General features: G+C 47.2%; 1 protein-coding gene across 3 annotated transcripts in view; it reads right to left on the reverse strand.

The window, feature by feature from the left end:
- The window catches only part of PTPRG (protein tyrosine phosphatase receptor type G), a 709,729-nt gene that overhangs the window by 87,117 nt on the left and 606,902 nt on the right, over positions 1–15,710 (reverse strand). For all 3 annotated transcript variants that reach the window (XM_044253275.1, XM_044253276.1, XM_044253274.1), the window contains exons 11-12: positions 10,379–10,428; positions 7,820–8,597 (exon numbers count right to left, since the gene is read on the reverse strand). In XM_044253275.1, coding sequence (XP_044109210.1) covers positions 7,820–8,597; positions 10,379–10,428 — 828 coding nt within the window. The remainder of the gene's footprint in view (positions 1–7,819; positions 8,598–10,378; positions 10,429–15,710) is intronic.

Here is a 15,710-nt window from a genome sequence, read left to right on the forward strand (position 1 = left end):
TTCTCCCTCCATGCCTATGGCTGTGATAAAGGGATGCGGGGAAGGTAAGAAGAGGGAGGCCAGCCGGAGCTGGGACTCAGAAGAATGAGTCTCCTGAAATGTCTTCCAGATAAAACTTGGAGCAAGATGCTACCTAACCTGCTCTGAGCATTCGCAGGAGGGAGGCAAGGATGAATGACCTTCTCCACATCCCCTCTGCCTCCCAGCTTTTATTTCAGCATCCAAAAGAATCTGAGTAAAGTGCCTCCATTCTGCTTAAAAAAAAAAAAAAATTAAAAAAAAAAAAGAAAAGAAAAACAGTTTTCAGTGGCATATGTCATCACTGAATTAATGCTGTTTGCCTTTTACTGGCTTGGCTCTCATCCCAGTAGAAGCAAATAAAAACGGAGTACATTGTACTATAAATGCTACAGGCAGCGATGCATCAGATGGACGCATGTGGAACGCGCCTACCCCATGGTCAGGGCTCAGCTTCGGCGGCGGGACAACCACCCCTACGCCGTCAAGGCTAAAATGAGCTTGGATCCGAGAGACCACTCTCAGGAGTAGGCGAAAGCGGGATTCTTTCCCTTTTCAGCAAAGAGCAAGAGAAGGACACACTCCACACTCATAATACAGCCTGGTTTAACGGTGGGCAACTTGACTACATTTGTTCTGAGTAACACCGCTCATTAAAAACCACCCACATCCGCGAATTAAGACGGCTGCTTTAAAACACACACACACACACGCACACACGCACATGCCAAAAAACTGGTTAAAAACACACATAAAACTTACCATCTTAACCATTTCTAAGAGTGCGTTTCAGCCGTGTCCAGTGTATTCACACTGTTGGGCAACCCATCTCCAGAATCTGTCTCTCCTCAGCGAAACGGAAACCCCATACCCGTTAAACCCTAGCCCCCCCACCCCCAGCCTCTGCCAGCTACCTTCTCCCTCTGCCCCTATGACTCTGACGACCCTAGGCACCTCACATTCGTGGCGTCACAGACTCGTCTTTGTGCCACTGGCTTATTTCCCCGGCATCCTGTCCTCAAGGTTCACTCGTGCTGCAGCGCGAACCAGAACGTTCTTCCTTTCTGAGGCTGAATACCATTCCATTGTATGTGGAGACCACATTTAATTCATCCATGCATCTGTTTGGGTAACAACCCAAATGTGCCTCCCTCGGCGACTGTAAACAATACCACTGTGAACATGGATACACAGGGATCTCGTCAAGACCCTGCTTTCAGTTCCTTTGGGGAGCTACCCAGCAGTGGGATGGCTGGTTCATATGGCAGTTCTATTTTTAATTTTTTAAGGAACCACCATATTGTTCTCTACAGCGGCTGGACCGTTTTACATTCCCACCAACAGCGCACAAGCGTTCCAAATTCCCTCCATGTTCGCCAACGTTTGTTATTTTCTGTTTGGTTTTGTTGTTTGCACAGTAGCCCCCCAAGCAGGTGTGAAGTGAGAAGGTGGCTGGTTTTTTCCAGGGCCACAAAACGCGTCTTTATTTTTCTGGAGCCCTGGCATTGTCTAAACGACGGCAGCAGAGACACGACTGTCAGTTACAAACACACGTATCCTCCTGCAAGGGGCCCGGGCTCTGGACTCCCATTACTGTGCAGGAGCTGGATTAGAGCATCGTGTGTTTCCATCTGTATTACCACCCGAGGGGCGCCCGCAGGGCTCAGTGGTTTAAGCCTTTGCCTTCGGCTCAGGTCATGATCTCAGGGTCCTGGGATTGAGCTCCCGCATTGAGCTCTCTGCTCTGCAGGGAGCCTGCTTCCTCCTCTCTCTGCCTGCCTCTCTGTCTGCTTGTGATCTCTCTCTCTCCGTCAAATAAATAAATAAAATATTTTATATATATATATGGTTATATAACCAAACACACACACGCACGCACGCGTGCGCGCACACACACACACACACACACACAACCACCCGGAGTCCCTGTGAATAAGCACTCCTTGCCCCTTCACGGAGAGCTCCCTTCAACGCACGCAATCAAACAATAGTCTGTCATATCTCCTTCAGTCAGGCATTGGAAAACTAGAGGTCTTTGATAATCCCAATTACACTTTAAGTCCTATAAGTACTCTGGTCCTGACCTACCAAGCTGCCACCACAGACCCTTGGTGGCAACATCATGGGTCCCAAACATCAGCTGGGAAAGAGCTCATCCACAGTCTTGCATCAAACACATACGACAACCTGATTCCTGAGCCCAGCCTTCATGGAATGTCCTGCTTGTTCTCAGTGGGGTCTGGTTCCCCACCACCAAGAGATATAGACTCTGTCTTAGTTCAAAGATTAGTTCACGCAGGACAGAAACTTCCAAGGGGCCAGACGCTTTCTGGGAGGACACTAAACCATGTCGGCACTGAGCAACTCCTTCAGGCTGCTCCCAGCCGCTGCACGCTGGCCGTCCCGGGAAGATGACAGCTGAGAACAGGGACAGGCAGGATAATCTAGAAAACATCTTCAAAAAGAGGACCTGACCCACGAAACTAGCTCTGGCTGCCAAGTGCTTTGGAAGGTCCCTACAACAGCCTGCTTAATTTATTTTAGATAAAGCCTCCTACAGTTCCCTCCATGTCCACACAGTCGGGCTGAGCACTACATCCATGATTCCTGCCCTGTCTGCACAAACCTGTCTTAGCCCCGACTTCTGTCCTTAAAGAGTTCTTTCCTCAAAGTAACTTTGAGAAGGACACTGCATATGAACATGAAAAATCAGAGTTTCTTGAGCACAGCAGCGTTGGCGCTTGGACCAGGGAGGTCTTCGTTGTGGGGGGGCTGGTCTGTGCAGGGTTAGGGTTCTCAACAGCATCCCTGGTTTCTCCCCAACTAGATGCCAGGGGCAGCGCCCTCCCCAGGCACAACAACCAGACACGTTTCCAGATGTTGCCAAACGCCTTTGGGGAGTGTAGGGACAGAATCCTCCCTGGCTGAGAACCTCTGCCATAAATGGAAAACTGCTATTTTTCTCTAAAGCACACATTCAAATAGTCACTTAATAATTAACATGCCATCTGAAATCATCTCGTGTTGCCCACTCAGGGAAGGAGCCCAAAGCCAGAGGGAAAGCAGTGCTGTGTGAGGGGGACTTCCCTGGCCTGTGCTGGAGCTCTGTGTTGCCCGGACATGTTCCTTAGCCTTCTGTGCCTTAGTTCCCTCACTGGCCAAAGGCAACAAGGACAGCACCGCCCCCCCAGGGGTGCGATAGGACCACAAACACAGTCGGGCTTTTAGCACAGGCAACAGCAGCAAAGAACAAATGTCACCCAGTACTGTTACTGTTTCTAGAATCAGAGGTTTTCAAGGTGGGTTCCTCAGAGCTTGAGGGTTCTAAAGGGGTACCTCAGGGTTTGCCCAAAGGAGTGGGGTGTCTGGAGCTTGGCACCCACCCCTGTGGTTCAAAGCAGAACAGCAGGGGGTCATGAGTGGCTTGGTCAGTCCGTTAAACAACGGACTCCAGGTATAAGCTTGGGTCATGGGATCGAGTCCTGCATCCGGCTCTGCGTTGAGCTCAGAGTCCGCTTGTGACTCTCTCTCTCCTCTTGTCCCTCCCCCTTGCTCTCTCTCATTCTCTCTCTCTCTCCCTCTAAAATAAATAAATCTTAAAAAAAAGAAAGAAAGAAAAAAAAGAAAAAAAGAAGCAAGAGGCCCAACGAACTGACTCCGACCATTCTCAGCTCATATTTCAGACAGAAGGAGGCCGGGAGACTGGTAGGCTGACCCCAGAACCATGGTGGAAGCTGGAGACCCCCACGCCCCAGTCCTTTAAGCACCTGGCTCAGGACTGACCCAGAGAGGGGCGGCTGCAGGATTTCAGGGAACGAACATTTCTCTACTGGGGTTCTGAGCAGGATTCAGTCTGAGAAAGGACTTTCCCTGATTTGAGGAAACGAAGATGGAAAGCCCTAGCACTAAGTGATTGTTTTATAGACCACGCCCAACCTGAAATGCTTCTGCCAGGGCCTGCTGTCCTGCACACCACGCCAAGAACATCTTATGGTATCATTTGGCTACTGGGGGTGCCTGCACCACGTTCTGCCTGTGGCTCACAAGAGAGGGGCTGCCTCAGATTTCCACGCGGCACATGTCCCATCGAGGATTTCCCACTAGCAGAGGCCAGCACACAGACATAGCAGCTGCGCGGAAGCCTCTAATCCTTCCCATCGGCCTGCAGGGCAGCTGGAAATGGAGCTATCAGCTCTACAGCCGAGGCCAACGACAAGCAGTTCCTACCTCCCCAGTCCGGGGATCTGTTTCGTTGGCGTATGTGAAAACGAAAAATGAAAGGGAAGAAAAAGGGAAAATGTCTTAAAAATTGGAACTCATTTAAAAATTGAGAGATACTGTACAAAGATTTGGATTTCTGGCTTGCGAGGGATCTTCAGCGGCTATAATCAGAGGAACTGAGTAAGGCTGTCCTCTTTAGAAAACACACGTGCACTCTGGTTTGCTGTGGTCCTCTCCCCTCCCTAATGTCTGCTTCTCTCACTGACCCCACCTGTCTGCCTTCTGTCATTGTCTGAGTTTGCTGCTTCTCCCACAGAAGGACTCCTCTTCTCCTTCCTTGTGAATTCAGACCAAAGCCACTCCTCACAGGACTTACAAAGATGTTATCAGACATCATCAGCATTTAAAACAAGGCTTCTGGAGATGCTGGTCAAAATATAACACAGTTTGTAACTTTAAAGAATTAATGCTTGTTTCAAAGAGGCTAAATGTAGGGGCACCTGGGTGACTCCGTCGGTTAAGCGTCCGATGCTTGATTTTGGCTCAGGCCATGGTCTTGGGAGTCTTGGGATTGAGCCCTGTGTCGGGCTCTGCGCTCAGCAGGGAGTTTGTGTGAGGTCCTCTCTCCCCTCTGCCCCTCCACACCCTCCATCCCGCTCGCTCGCTCTCTCTCAAGAAAAAAAAAAAAAAGAAGAAGGCTAAATATTGATGAAAATAATTGTGTTTACTTACCGTGAAGAAAAACTAAGTGAGATTTAAAGAAATGTACATACAAAGTCTTTAAGTCACACCACTGACACGCAGGTGAGGGGCTTTATTTAATAAGTAAATGCCAAGCGGGGGGAGGCAGACGGGGAAAGAGTAAGGGGCTGGCAGGGAAGTGAGGAGGTGGGATCATGGACGGATGTGAGGGTGCGGGTTTTACCCTCGGGTCACTCATACCCTTCGTCAACCAACAAGCACACACGTATTTCTGCTTAAACCAGGGGTCGGAAAATGCCGCTGTGCAGGTCAATCCAGGCCCACTGTCTGGTTCCGTACACGGTGTTTTGTTGGAACTCAAGCACATCTGCTCACTTACATATTATTCTGGCTGCTTTTGTGCCACCTGGAGGGGCTGACAAGTTTCGACAGAGACCTACGGCCCACAAGGCTTTGAGATGTGAACCTTCCCCCTAGATGTATGTGGTGAGCGAGTGGCTCTGGTTTACCAGCCTGCGGAAAGAGCACAGTTCCTGAAGGTCATTCCGAATGCCAACTAACTGGGGACAAGTCTTGGCATGCTTCTTACTGTCCAGGGAGGATGACAAAACAAAGACCCATGAGGAGCCTCTTTATGGTTGCCATTGTGATTTCGTGGTCTTTGGGTTGCAACAGCGCCTCCTTACTTGTGATGGACCACAAGGGAGACTCCATTTATCTGCACTGAGAGCTCTTGTTATACCCATTTTACAGACAAGAACACCGAGCATAGAGACTGCCTGAGGAGTCGGCATGAGTCCGGGGCAGAGGCTACTGGGGTGACCTGACTCCAGAAGGAACTCCGCCGAGATGGCACATGGGATGCTTCATGGCAGAAGCTGGAGACCCACACGCCCCAGCCCCGGGGCTCCAGATCCTCAGGGTTCACTGAGTCTTTCCCTTTCCCTGGAATCAGACGCCAACCCCAATGACTCACTGCCTCCCCCAGGAACAGACACAGGTCCCCCGCTGCTCTCTAGTCTCACAAAGTATGAACATTCCCAACCTAAGTTCTCAACAGCCATCTTTGTCGGAAGTATGGGCCAAGCAGTGTTTAAGAGAACAGGCGGAGAAGACGACCTTGCCAGAGCCCTGAGCCCACAGGCAGAGTCACTCAGGATTGAAAATCTGGTATCGATTGAGATCGAGTCTCTGGTCTCGACAAGGTCTACCACTAGTCTATGGAGAAACTCCACTAGTCCAAGCCACCACTGCCCTCACCGCCTAACTGGGCTTCTTGCGTCTCTTCCTGCCTCCCCTGTATACCCTCCACAAAGAGGCCACAGGGATCTTTCAAAAATGTTAATCAGACGAGCCAGTCCCCCGCTGAAATCCACCACTGGTTTTCCATTTCAATTAGAATCAAGTCCTCAGCATGGACCATGAGGCCCCTCCTGTCTGAGCTCACCAGCCTGTGAACTCATCCCTTCTCCCTCCTCCTGACTCTCCAGGGTCCGCATGCACTGGCCCTGGGATCGCATCTCCACCACTCCAAATTCATCCCGACTTTGGGTCTCTGCACCTGTATTCCTCCAGCTCTCTGCATGGCTACCGCGTCACCATTGGGTCTCCCCTCAAATGTCATTCCTCGACCTCTTGATGCCCCCCTGCCCCCCGCCCCGACCCTAGCACTTGCCACTGTCTGATGTTACACACTCATTTATTGAAATATCCCCAAGCTTCCCCGCTAGAACAGAACGGAGAACAGAGGCCTGCCTTGATCTGGGTCCCATTCCCAATGCTTCATGCGGTGCCCAGTACACAGAGTGTACTCCGTAAGTATTTCTTTAATATCTTCAAATGTAAGAAATTTACTGTCTCACAGTAATTCCTAGAGGAAATGTCACCATTCGTGTCGGAATGGCTTCAAACGGCTTTGTAAGTGGCCCGCTATTTCCATCCCTCAACTCTACAGAAGGCTACTCTACACCTTTCCCGAAAACTGGGACAAACTGAGCAACACCCACAGGAAACCCAAACTTCAAAAAACGAGTCCATACCAGCTTTAAGGAGGAACGTAATTCAAAACATGAAAATTTATTCTAAGTTGTATCTTAACATACGAGATCTCAGCTTTAGATGAATTTTAATGTTTACAAGTGCAAAAGCAAATAAATATTTACCAGTTGCTTTTTTTTTTTTTTTTGCACTCTTATAACTCCACAACAGCTTAGATGCAAAAAAAATTGTTGCTAAACATCTTGTAGTCTGGCAAAAAGAAGAATTTCTTATTAAGAAAACCCCTCACAACAATCACAACCCCTCATGCACACGGCTGCCTCGCAGACTATCAGGATGGTTTGTTAGGATCTGAGCACAGGATAGAGCAAAGAAGCACCACGGGTCGGGGTGACCGGGGATCGCCAGCTCAGGGCGGGGGCCAGAGCAGCCACGGCCCGGTCTCACCATCAGCTGGGTACTGCATACGGCAAACGGGACTCTGGCAGAGAGAGCCCCACTGCTTGGGCGAGTACTGTGGGCTCCCCACTGAGCAGGGAGCCTGACATGTGCTCGATCCCAGGACCCTGGAATCATGACCTGAGCTGAAGGCAGATGCTTAACCGACTGAACCACTCAGGCGCCCCTCATTGTGTAGTTTAAATCCTCAGAGTTATTCTGCAGTAAGTAGATTTGTTAAGGGAACAAATATCACAGCAGGACTTATTCCAGCCACAATGAGAGAGGAAGTTATTCTTATTATAATAAAAAATACAGACAGACAGATAAATACACACACAAACATCTCTTACGCCAGGGACATATACGATCTCAGGAAGACTAAGCACTTTCTGGAGCTTTGTCTCCCATCCCATCCTCAGATGAGGACCGGGCCACTTACCTGGATTAACAGTGATAAATTTGCTGTCCTCAGAAAATCGGTCCCCTCGGGACATGGGCTTTTTCGATGGCATCTGGGGCCTCCTGGAATCGCTCCCTTGGAAATGCTCCTCTGTGACTGTGGGGGGCACTTGGGTGGAGGTGACCGAGCCAGAGTCCAGGCCAGGGCGGGCATCCCTCACGTCATCGGGCTGGTCTGTGGGGACGGCAGTGCGGTCCTGCCTGGGCCCGGGCAGAGTCTGATGTCCCCCCTCCTCGGCCGTCCTGTTGGCGGACGATGGTGTGGGGGTGGGCTCGTCCTGCCTTGGCTCCTGGGCAGCGTGGGTCACCCCGCTCTTCTTCTTCTCAGGGTCCTTCTCCCCCTCGTCCTCGTGCTCCCGTTCCCCGTCCTCGCTCTCACTTTTCTCATCCTTCTCCCCTTCTTCTGTGCCCTCGCTGTCCTTGCTCGGTGCCGAGTCGCCGTCGGGGCCTGGGGAAGCCAAGGCCTCCGTGGTGGCCAGGACGGGCCTGACGGCCTGCTTGCTGGCAGAGGCGGCCGTGGGCAGGCGTGTGGGCCACACCGTGCTGGGGAAGGAGGGGATGCCACCGCCGCTGAAGCCCAGGCCGGCCAGGAGCGTGCTGGTGACCACCGAGGCCACGGTGGCCTGGCTGCCGCTAGAGGACGGGCCCATCCCAGTCGCCATGGAGACAAATGAGAAGGGGATGCCGGAGGATGTCCAGGTGGAAGAGCCCGAGCTGATGGGGGCCATGTCGGCTGACGAGGCAGGAGACGCTGTGGGCTTCAAGGGGTCACACGGGGAGGGCAAGAGAGGGGAGAGAAGAGAGAGCAGAGCGGCGTGAGTCATCAGGATAGGGAAAGAGGCCCTGGTTATGGCCCTTAATGAGTTTTACTCATCTTTGATTCTCCTCACAGGGTTTCTCAAAGAGCAGTGCCAAAGGTGACACGAGGCGATCCGTGAACAACCATCTCTGGTCTTAATGGTTACACAGTTACTTGCAGTGCATTAAAAAACGTAACTAGCCTGTCACACCCAACTTTTCACTGCTATGGCTTAGGAGGAAGCCAGGTATCAAAAGAAGAGTAAGTACTATTAAAGTTGGTGGAAAAACAAATAACAACCAAGTAATAAACTGGCCACGTCAGATGTTTGAGTGATCCCAGTGTGACCCTGGAAGACACAGGCGCCCTTGCCTTTTCATACACCAGAGGCCCTTGCGGAGAGCACACAGCAATTAGGTCCAGAAAAGCCCTCTGGAGTGGCCACCCGAGTCAGCAGCAGCAGGGTTGGAAGAAGCCACACTCCACACTGCCCGCTTTGAGAACTGGCTGACAGCCGTGTGCCTTCAGGATGGGCCCTGCACGGCTGCCAGAAGTTCCAGAATCTCTGGGTCTACATGGTCTATCTATGTCCACGTATATGGCAACATGAGAAATTCCATTTAACAAGAACCCACTGTGTGCCAGGCCTTCACACCCTACCCTGAAGGCAAGCAGGTTCATCATCCCATTTTACAGGTCAGGAAACCGAGGCACAGAGATGCTGAGGGCTGGAGGGAGGGCTGCCTGTGTGTGAGCCTCAGCTTATTCTTCCTACCACACCAAACTGGTGCTTACGTGTGGGAGCCACATATGGTACCTCAAGGAAAACAAGAAATGTTGCTCTAAGTTATCCGTTTAATTTTAGTTTTTATAACCTGGTGTACAGAACCCAGATTTCCATCCCATCACTTCTATAGTTGAAAACAACACAGCCAGAACAACTTGGATTTCATACCATTATCACCATATTGTAGCTAGGAAACTTTGTAGTTTAAGGATGGCCGAGTTAGCAAATGTTAGGTTCTAAAGTTGGTTAATGAAATTCCAAATGCCACGTAAGATAAGGAGCCCAAAACAGAGAAGTCAGATGGTTTGGGCTTGAGTTGACAAGCCCCTGTCTGGGGGATGCTGAGTACGTTACTTTTAACTCATTGAGCCTCAATTTCCTCATCCGTAAAATGGGAACAATAGTAATATCAATCTCATGGGATGCAGCCAGGAGTAAATAAAATAATAAAATAATCTGTGTCTAAAACCCAGGAAACACCAGCAAATTTTAGACTGTCATCACCAACACTATCATTAATATCATGATTGTTATTCACACTAGAAATGACAAAGCTTAGATATTAATTGAAGCTCCAGAAATCTGCAAATCCACGTAATGCTGGGAAGTGAGAGCCTCTGAACTTTAGCATATGTCAGTGAAGAGCTTGGAAGAGACCTTTTCACTCCTTTTCAAGTACTCCTACATTGTATGATCTCACAGATGATAATTTAAAATCGAGACAGTTTTTATCTTGGTAAGAAATATACAGTATAACACAACTGCTTTAACTCGGTCGCAAAGCTTTTTTTCATAACACACTGAATTATGAACAGTGAAAAATGTAAGGGTTTCTTTATTTTCACCGCTTCGTGAGCAGTTTAACAACATCATACTGCCACCTCGTGGTGAAAGTTTTTACTGCATGTGAATGAACAACGGGCCAGACAAAGCAATTACCATCTGCTACTTACCACTCCTGTTTTAACAATTCTGGTCCCTTGGAATATTCGAGTAGTATTAGCTGAAACAAAGAAATTACATTGTGAATAATACACCTTTTTTGTTGTTCCAACAAAACTTTACTTAAGCTTTACATACAATTGCCACATGTCACTAAACACTATTTCTGCAGACTTTCTCCCAACTATTTAAAAATGTAAAACCCTTCTTAGCTTATGAATCATTTAAAAACTTTCAGAATGCTATACAGTTTCCTGGCTCTTAAGTTTAAGCTATTAGTTTCAGTTTTTTGAGTTTTTTAATTGCTTTCTGTTTTAAAGTATAGCTTACATAAGTAAACAAATAAATCTTAAGTGTATAGTTTAATTTTCTTTTCTTTTCTTCTTTTAAAGACTTTATTTACTTGACAGAGAGAGACCACAAGTAGGCAGAGAGACAGGCAGAGAGAATGGGAGAAGCAGGCTCCCTGCTGAGCAGAGAGGCCAATGTGGGGCTCGATCCTAGGACCCTGAGATCACGACCCAAACCTAAGGCAGAGGCTTAACCCACTGAGCCACCCAGGTGTCCCTATAGTCTAATTTTCTTTGTAAACACCTCTGTGACTACCACCTGTACTGAGACATAGATGTTCTCCAGGATCCAGCAGGTGTGTGTACGTCCCCACCTTTCCAAAAGGTAATACAATTCTGACCTCTGTCAGAGTTTGGTCTATTTTAGATCTTCACAGAAGTGGAATCATATTATTACTATTCCTTCCTCTTATCTATCTTTAAAATTTATTATTATTATTATTTTTTTAGTAATCTCTACATGCAACATGGGGCTTGAACTCACCACCCTGAGAACAAGAGTCCCATGCTCTTTTGACTGAGCCACCCCCCATTATTTTTTGTTTATAATGTCTTTTACTATCCATTCAGTCATTATAATATGAATCCTGAATTTACTATAGTATACCTTAAATCAGTATTTTACCACTTGCTAAAAACATAAGAACTGTACAATAATTTAATTCTATTTGCCTGCCTCACCTTTTGTGTATAGTCAAGTATTTTTTTCTACTTAAGTTTGGAAACCCAATAAGATATTGCCATGATTACATTTAGTGGTCAAATTCTTATATGATCTACACAATATTTATGCTGGTGTTCACTCCTTGTAGTTTTCTTTGACCATATGTTAGTATTATAAACAGGAGAACTGAAAAAGTTTAATTGTATAAAACGCACATAACATAAAGCTTACCATCTTAACTACTTTTAAGTTGTAGTTCAGTAGTGTTAAGTATATTTTCATTGTTGTGCAACTAATCTCCAGAATTTGTTCATCTTTCAAAATAGAAACTCTGTATCCATTAAATAATACCCATTTTTCCCTTTCCCCGACCCTTTCTATATGTTTCACTAGCTACTTCATGTAAGTGGAATCATATATATTTGTCTTTTTGTGACTGGCTTATTTCATTTTGCATAATGTCTTTAAGGTTCATACAATGCTGGACTGTGTGTCAGAATTTGTCCCCTTTTCAAGGCTGAATAATATTCCACTGTATGCATATAACACATTTTATTTATCTATTCATTGTTGGTAGACATTTGGGTTGCTTTGCTGTTGTGAGTAATGGGAACAGTATAATTAAAAAAAAACTGACTCTTCGTGATAACTCTCAAAAAAACAGTACTGTTATATAAACTAAAAAGTTTACTTCCTATATATACATGGCACTAAAAAAATCAGACCCCGGAAAAATGCCAAAATAAATAATATGTGTACCTGTTTTAAGTTTTTACCTAAGCCAGAAGTGGCAAATGACTGACATAGTTTTTCTTTGGCCTGCAAACTTTTCACAAAGGTATCTGTTGCAATAGTCTTCAAAAAATTCCCAATTTCCCGCTTTTCTGAAAAGTCACAATTCGGTAAAACTGAAGTCTCCTTCCTGCAAGGGCTGAGTGTCCCTCACTTCCTTTTGGTGGATGTAGGATCTCTGACTTCCCATGGATAATCCTCCCCTCCTCTGTACAGGCTCCCGTGCAGCCTCAGGGGTATGTGGGTCTGTAACCCCCGACCTAACCATACATCCCCGGTGCATAGTTGTGAAGTCCAGTGTGTGAAGAGACAGACGTGGAGAAGAGACCTATCTAGAATTCAGGACAACTAGGTCAAACACAGCAGCCTTGGAAGCAAACAGCTGGGAATAACTAACTGGTTTAAGCCAGGGTGACTAGGATGTTTCTTCAGGACCATTCAGGTCTGAAATGCTAAACTTGGTGCCCATGGGATCCAAGGACCGGGGATAAAAGGCATCTGACTTCCCATTAAGCTCTCACTGACATGTAAGGCTTCCTTCTACCATGAAAAGCAGGCAACAATTCTCAGCCACCCTAGTGGGACCAGAGACTTTGTCTCTGACCTAAGTCAGATGTTTTTATATTGCCTTATATATTTATCATAGCTAGTTTGCAGTATCATTTATGTTCATCACTACTCAGAAATCACAGCAGCCAACAGACCCTACTGATTGTCATTCAGTGTTTTAATAATAATAATAATAATAAAAGCATCTATGACTACATTTCAAATTTGTTTAAAATATTTTGACAACTATACTTGGTACTTGGATATAATTGGTTGTCTTTCTATGTATTTTGCTTATTTATTTTAAGCCATGCTGAGAGAGAATCCATTGGCTTCAGGTTGCCTGATGGGTCCATGGCTTGGAGAGAAAGCTACAGAACCATGATTTTCCATGACTGTTGAGAACTGCAGACAGGCTCTGAATACACAATCAATCTTTCCATCTGTTTGGTGAGTTACTGGGGGTACAGGGTAATATTTACTCTTTGGGGTGGTCTGTTGCTGTGTTTAAATGACTGGGTTTTGGAATAAGAAATTCAGACCCCGCTTAGTAGCCAAGTGATTTCTTTTGCAAGTTAGTTCACTGCCTAGGAAATCATTTCTCCATCTGTAAAATAACACACACGTTACAAGCTGCCACGGGTCAGATGGTGTAACTAATGGGAAAATGTTCTGTAACCGTGAACCATTCTGCGGATACCACTTGCTATACTGCTGTTATTATATTTACCCCACTAAGGCAAATAGGTAACATTTATTATGCTATACAGAACATAAATAGTGTGATATTTACCATAATGTAAAGAGTACATTGGCTACCTCATGCTCTCAAACCAGTTGTAAATTTCATCACTGGGAAACCCCATTATTCTGAGCAAGGCTTCTGTGAAATTCTCAACGCTTTTCCCCTTTCCCTTTCTTTCTTTTTTTTTTTTTTTTTTTTTTTAAGATTTTATTTATTTATTTGACGGAGATAACAAGTAGGTGGAGAGGCAAGCGTTGGGGGGGGTGGGGAAGCAGGCTCCCTGCTAAGCAGGGAGCCTGAATTTGGAGCTCGATCCCAGGACCCGGAGATCATGACCTGAGCTGAAGGCAGAGGCTTAACCCACTGAGCCACCCAGGTGCCGCTCTCCTTTCCCTTTCAAGACTTAAGTCCTACTCATTGCGCAGTGCTGTGTATGGGGCCCTACTGCTCAAAAATGCATATTTGGGGGCGCCTCGGTGGCTCAGTTGGTTAAGCATCTGCCTTCGGCTCAGGTCATAATCCCAGGGTCCTGGGATTGAGCCCCATGTCGAGCTCATTGCTCAGTGGAGAGCCTGCTTCTCCCTCTGCCTCTCCCTGCTGCTCGTGAACTCTCTCTCTCTCTCTCTCTCGCAAAAATAAATAAAATCTTTTAAAAATGCGTACATGGGGGGCGTCTGGGTGGCTCAATGATAAAATCCTCTACCTTCAGCGCAGCAGGGAGCCTGCTTTCTCCTCTCTCTCTCTGCCTGTCTCTCTGCCTACTTGTAATCTTTGTCTGTCAAATAAATAAATAAAATCTTTAAAAAAAAAATTTGTACATGACTCCTAACAAGAGGTGTATTAGCCTACCCAAAGGTCTAGTTGGTACACTGCCTTCCGGCTGCTGTAGGGAAGATGTGAAATCCATCTCGGGGAGGAGTGGAGGACCAGGGCCCTCTGTCTACACATAGGGACAAACACCAATATATAACACGCGTCAACTCACATCCACCTCTAAACAGACTGAGTCCGTACACAAAGGAGACACTGGCCATTGCCAACAAGTCTCTGTGATTAAACATTTTAAACACTCCATGCTTGGAACTTAGAGCTGACAAGGCCTTTTTGCATTACCTTACATTATAAACATTTAATTTTTCAAAGTCCACGCAGAAACGAGCAAGCTCGGGGGCCTATTAATCAGGAAAAGCATTCTGCAGAGCCCGGGTTCTCGGTCAGAGCACACCGGAGGCTTAATCATGATTTATGTGTCCCAAGTTCCAGGGCCCTGGCCTCAGCAAGCTCCCACTGTGGCCTCCCCTTCTCTCTTCCTTAGGCTGGCACAGGCCCAGCTTCAGCCTCCTGGACCCTCCTCCTGGACCATGGGCAGAGCCGCCAAGACACCTGGCATAGGTGGCCATGGCGAGCGTGATTTATGTGGGCAAAAACCCCAGCCTTGCTCATTTCAATTATTTTAAATGGAAGCAAGACGTAACATGAACCTGAGCAAACAGTTAAAGGCCGAACTGTAAAGCTAGGAGGGCTCCTTAGAGGGAATCAAAGGCTGGAAGGGTTTCCTGCCCAGGGTTCATCATTTCTTATTTTTTTAGACCAAACTGAATACTGAAGGGACATCTACAGTTGGTGCCAGGCGCTCTGCTAACTACGTAACGAGCTTCACTGCACGTCATTCTACGAGGCCCCTGTGACAGGGGTACTGTCACTATTACCCCTTTTCAGACTGTGACACTGTAGCTCTGAGAAACTTATCAATATTCTCTGAGTCCCACCAATGCTGAGCGGTAGCCAGACTCAAACCTGGGGCCCCCACTGCGGGACCAGCATGTCAGTCTTCACTGGGCAGGCCAGTAACCTGGGCCATCTGGCTAGAACTCACATTCCTGGCCTCACCCTCAGATTCTGATGCAATTGCTCTGGGAGGCTTTCAGATGCGTGCATTTCTCGGGGACTCCCAGATGATGCTGGTGCTGCTGGTCCACAGACGATGGGCTTCACGGGGCCCCTGAAGCTGGATGCAAAATTCTGGCATTTTCTACACACAAGGTCCAACGCCCTCATTAGATATGTGACTCCAAAAGAGTAAGACCCACTGGTTTGGCATGGAGGTTTCTCTGAAACTGGGGATCCCGGAAGGAAAGGACCCTATCAGAGAGGACCTTAGGCTGGCAGAGCAGGAGGCAAAACTCTAGTGTTCCCTCCATGCTGGTCTTGATGTATGTCATCAAACCAAGTCAGCAGACTAT

The sequence above is a fragment of the Neovison vison genome, chromosome 6, assembly GCF_020171115.1.
Source record: "Neovison vison isolate M4711 chromosome 6, ASM_NN_V1, whole genome shotgun sequence".
In the NCBI taxonomy this organism is placed as follows: domain Eukaryota; kingdom Metazoa; phylum Chordata; class Mammalia; order Carnivora; family Mustelidae; genus Neogale; species Neogale vison.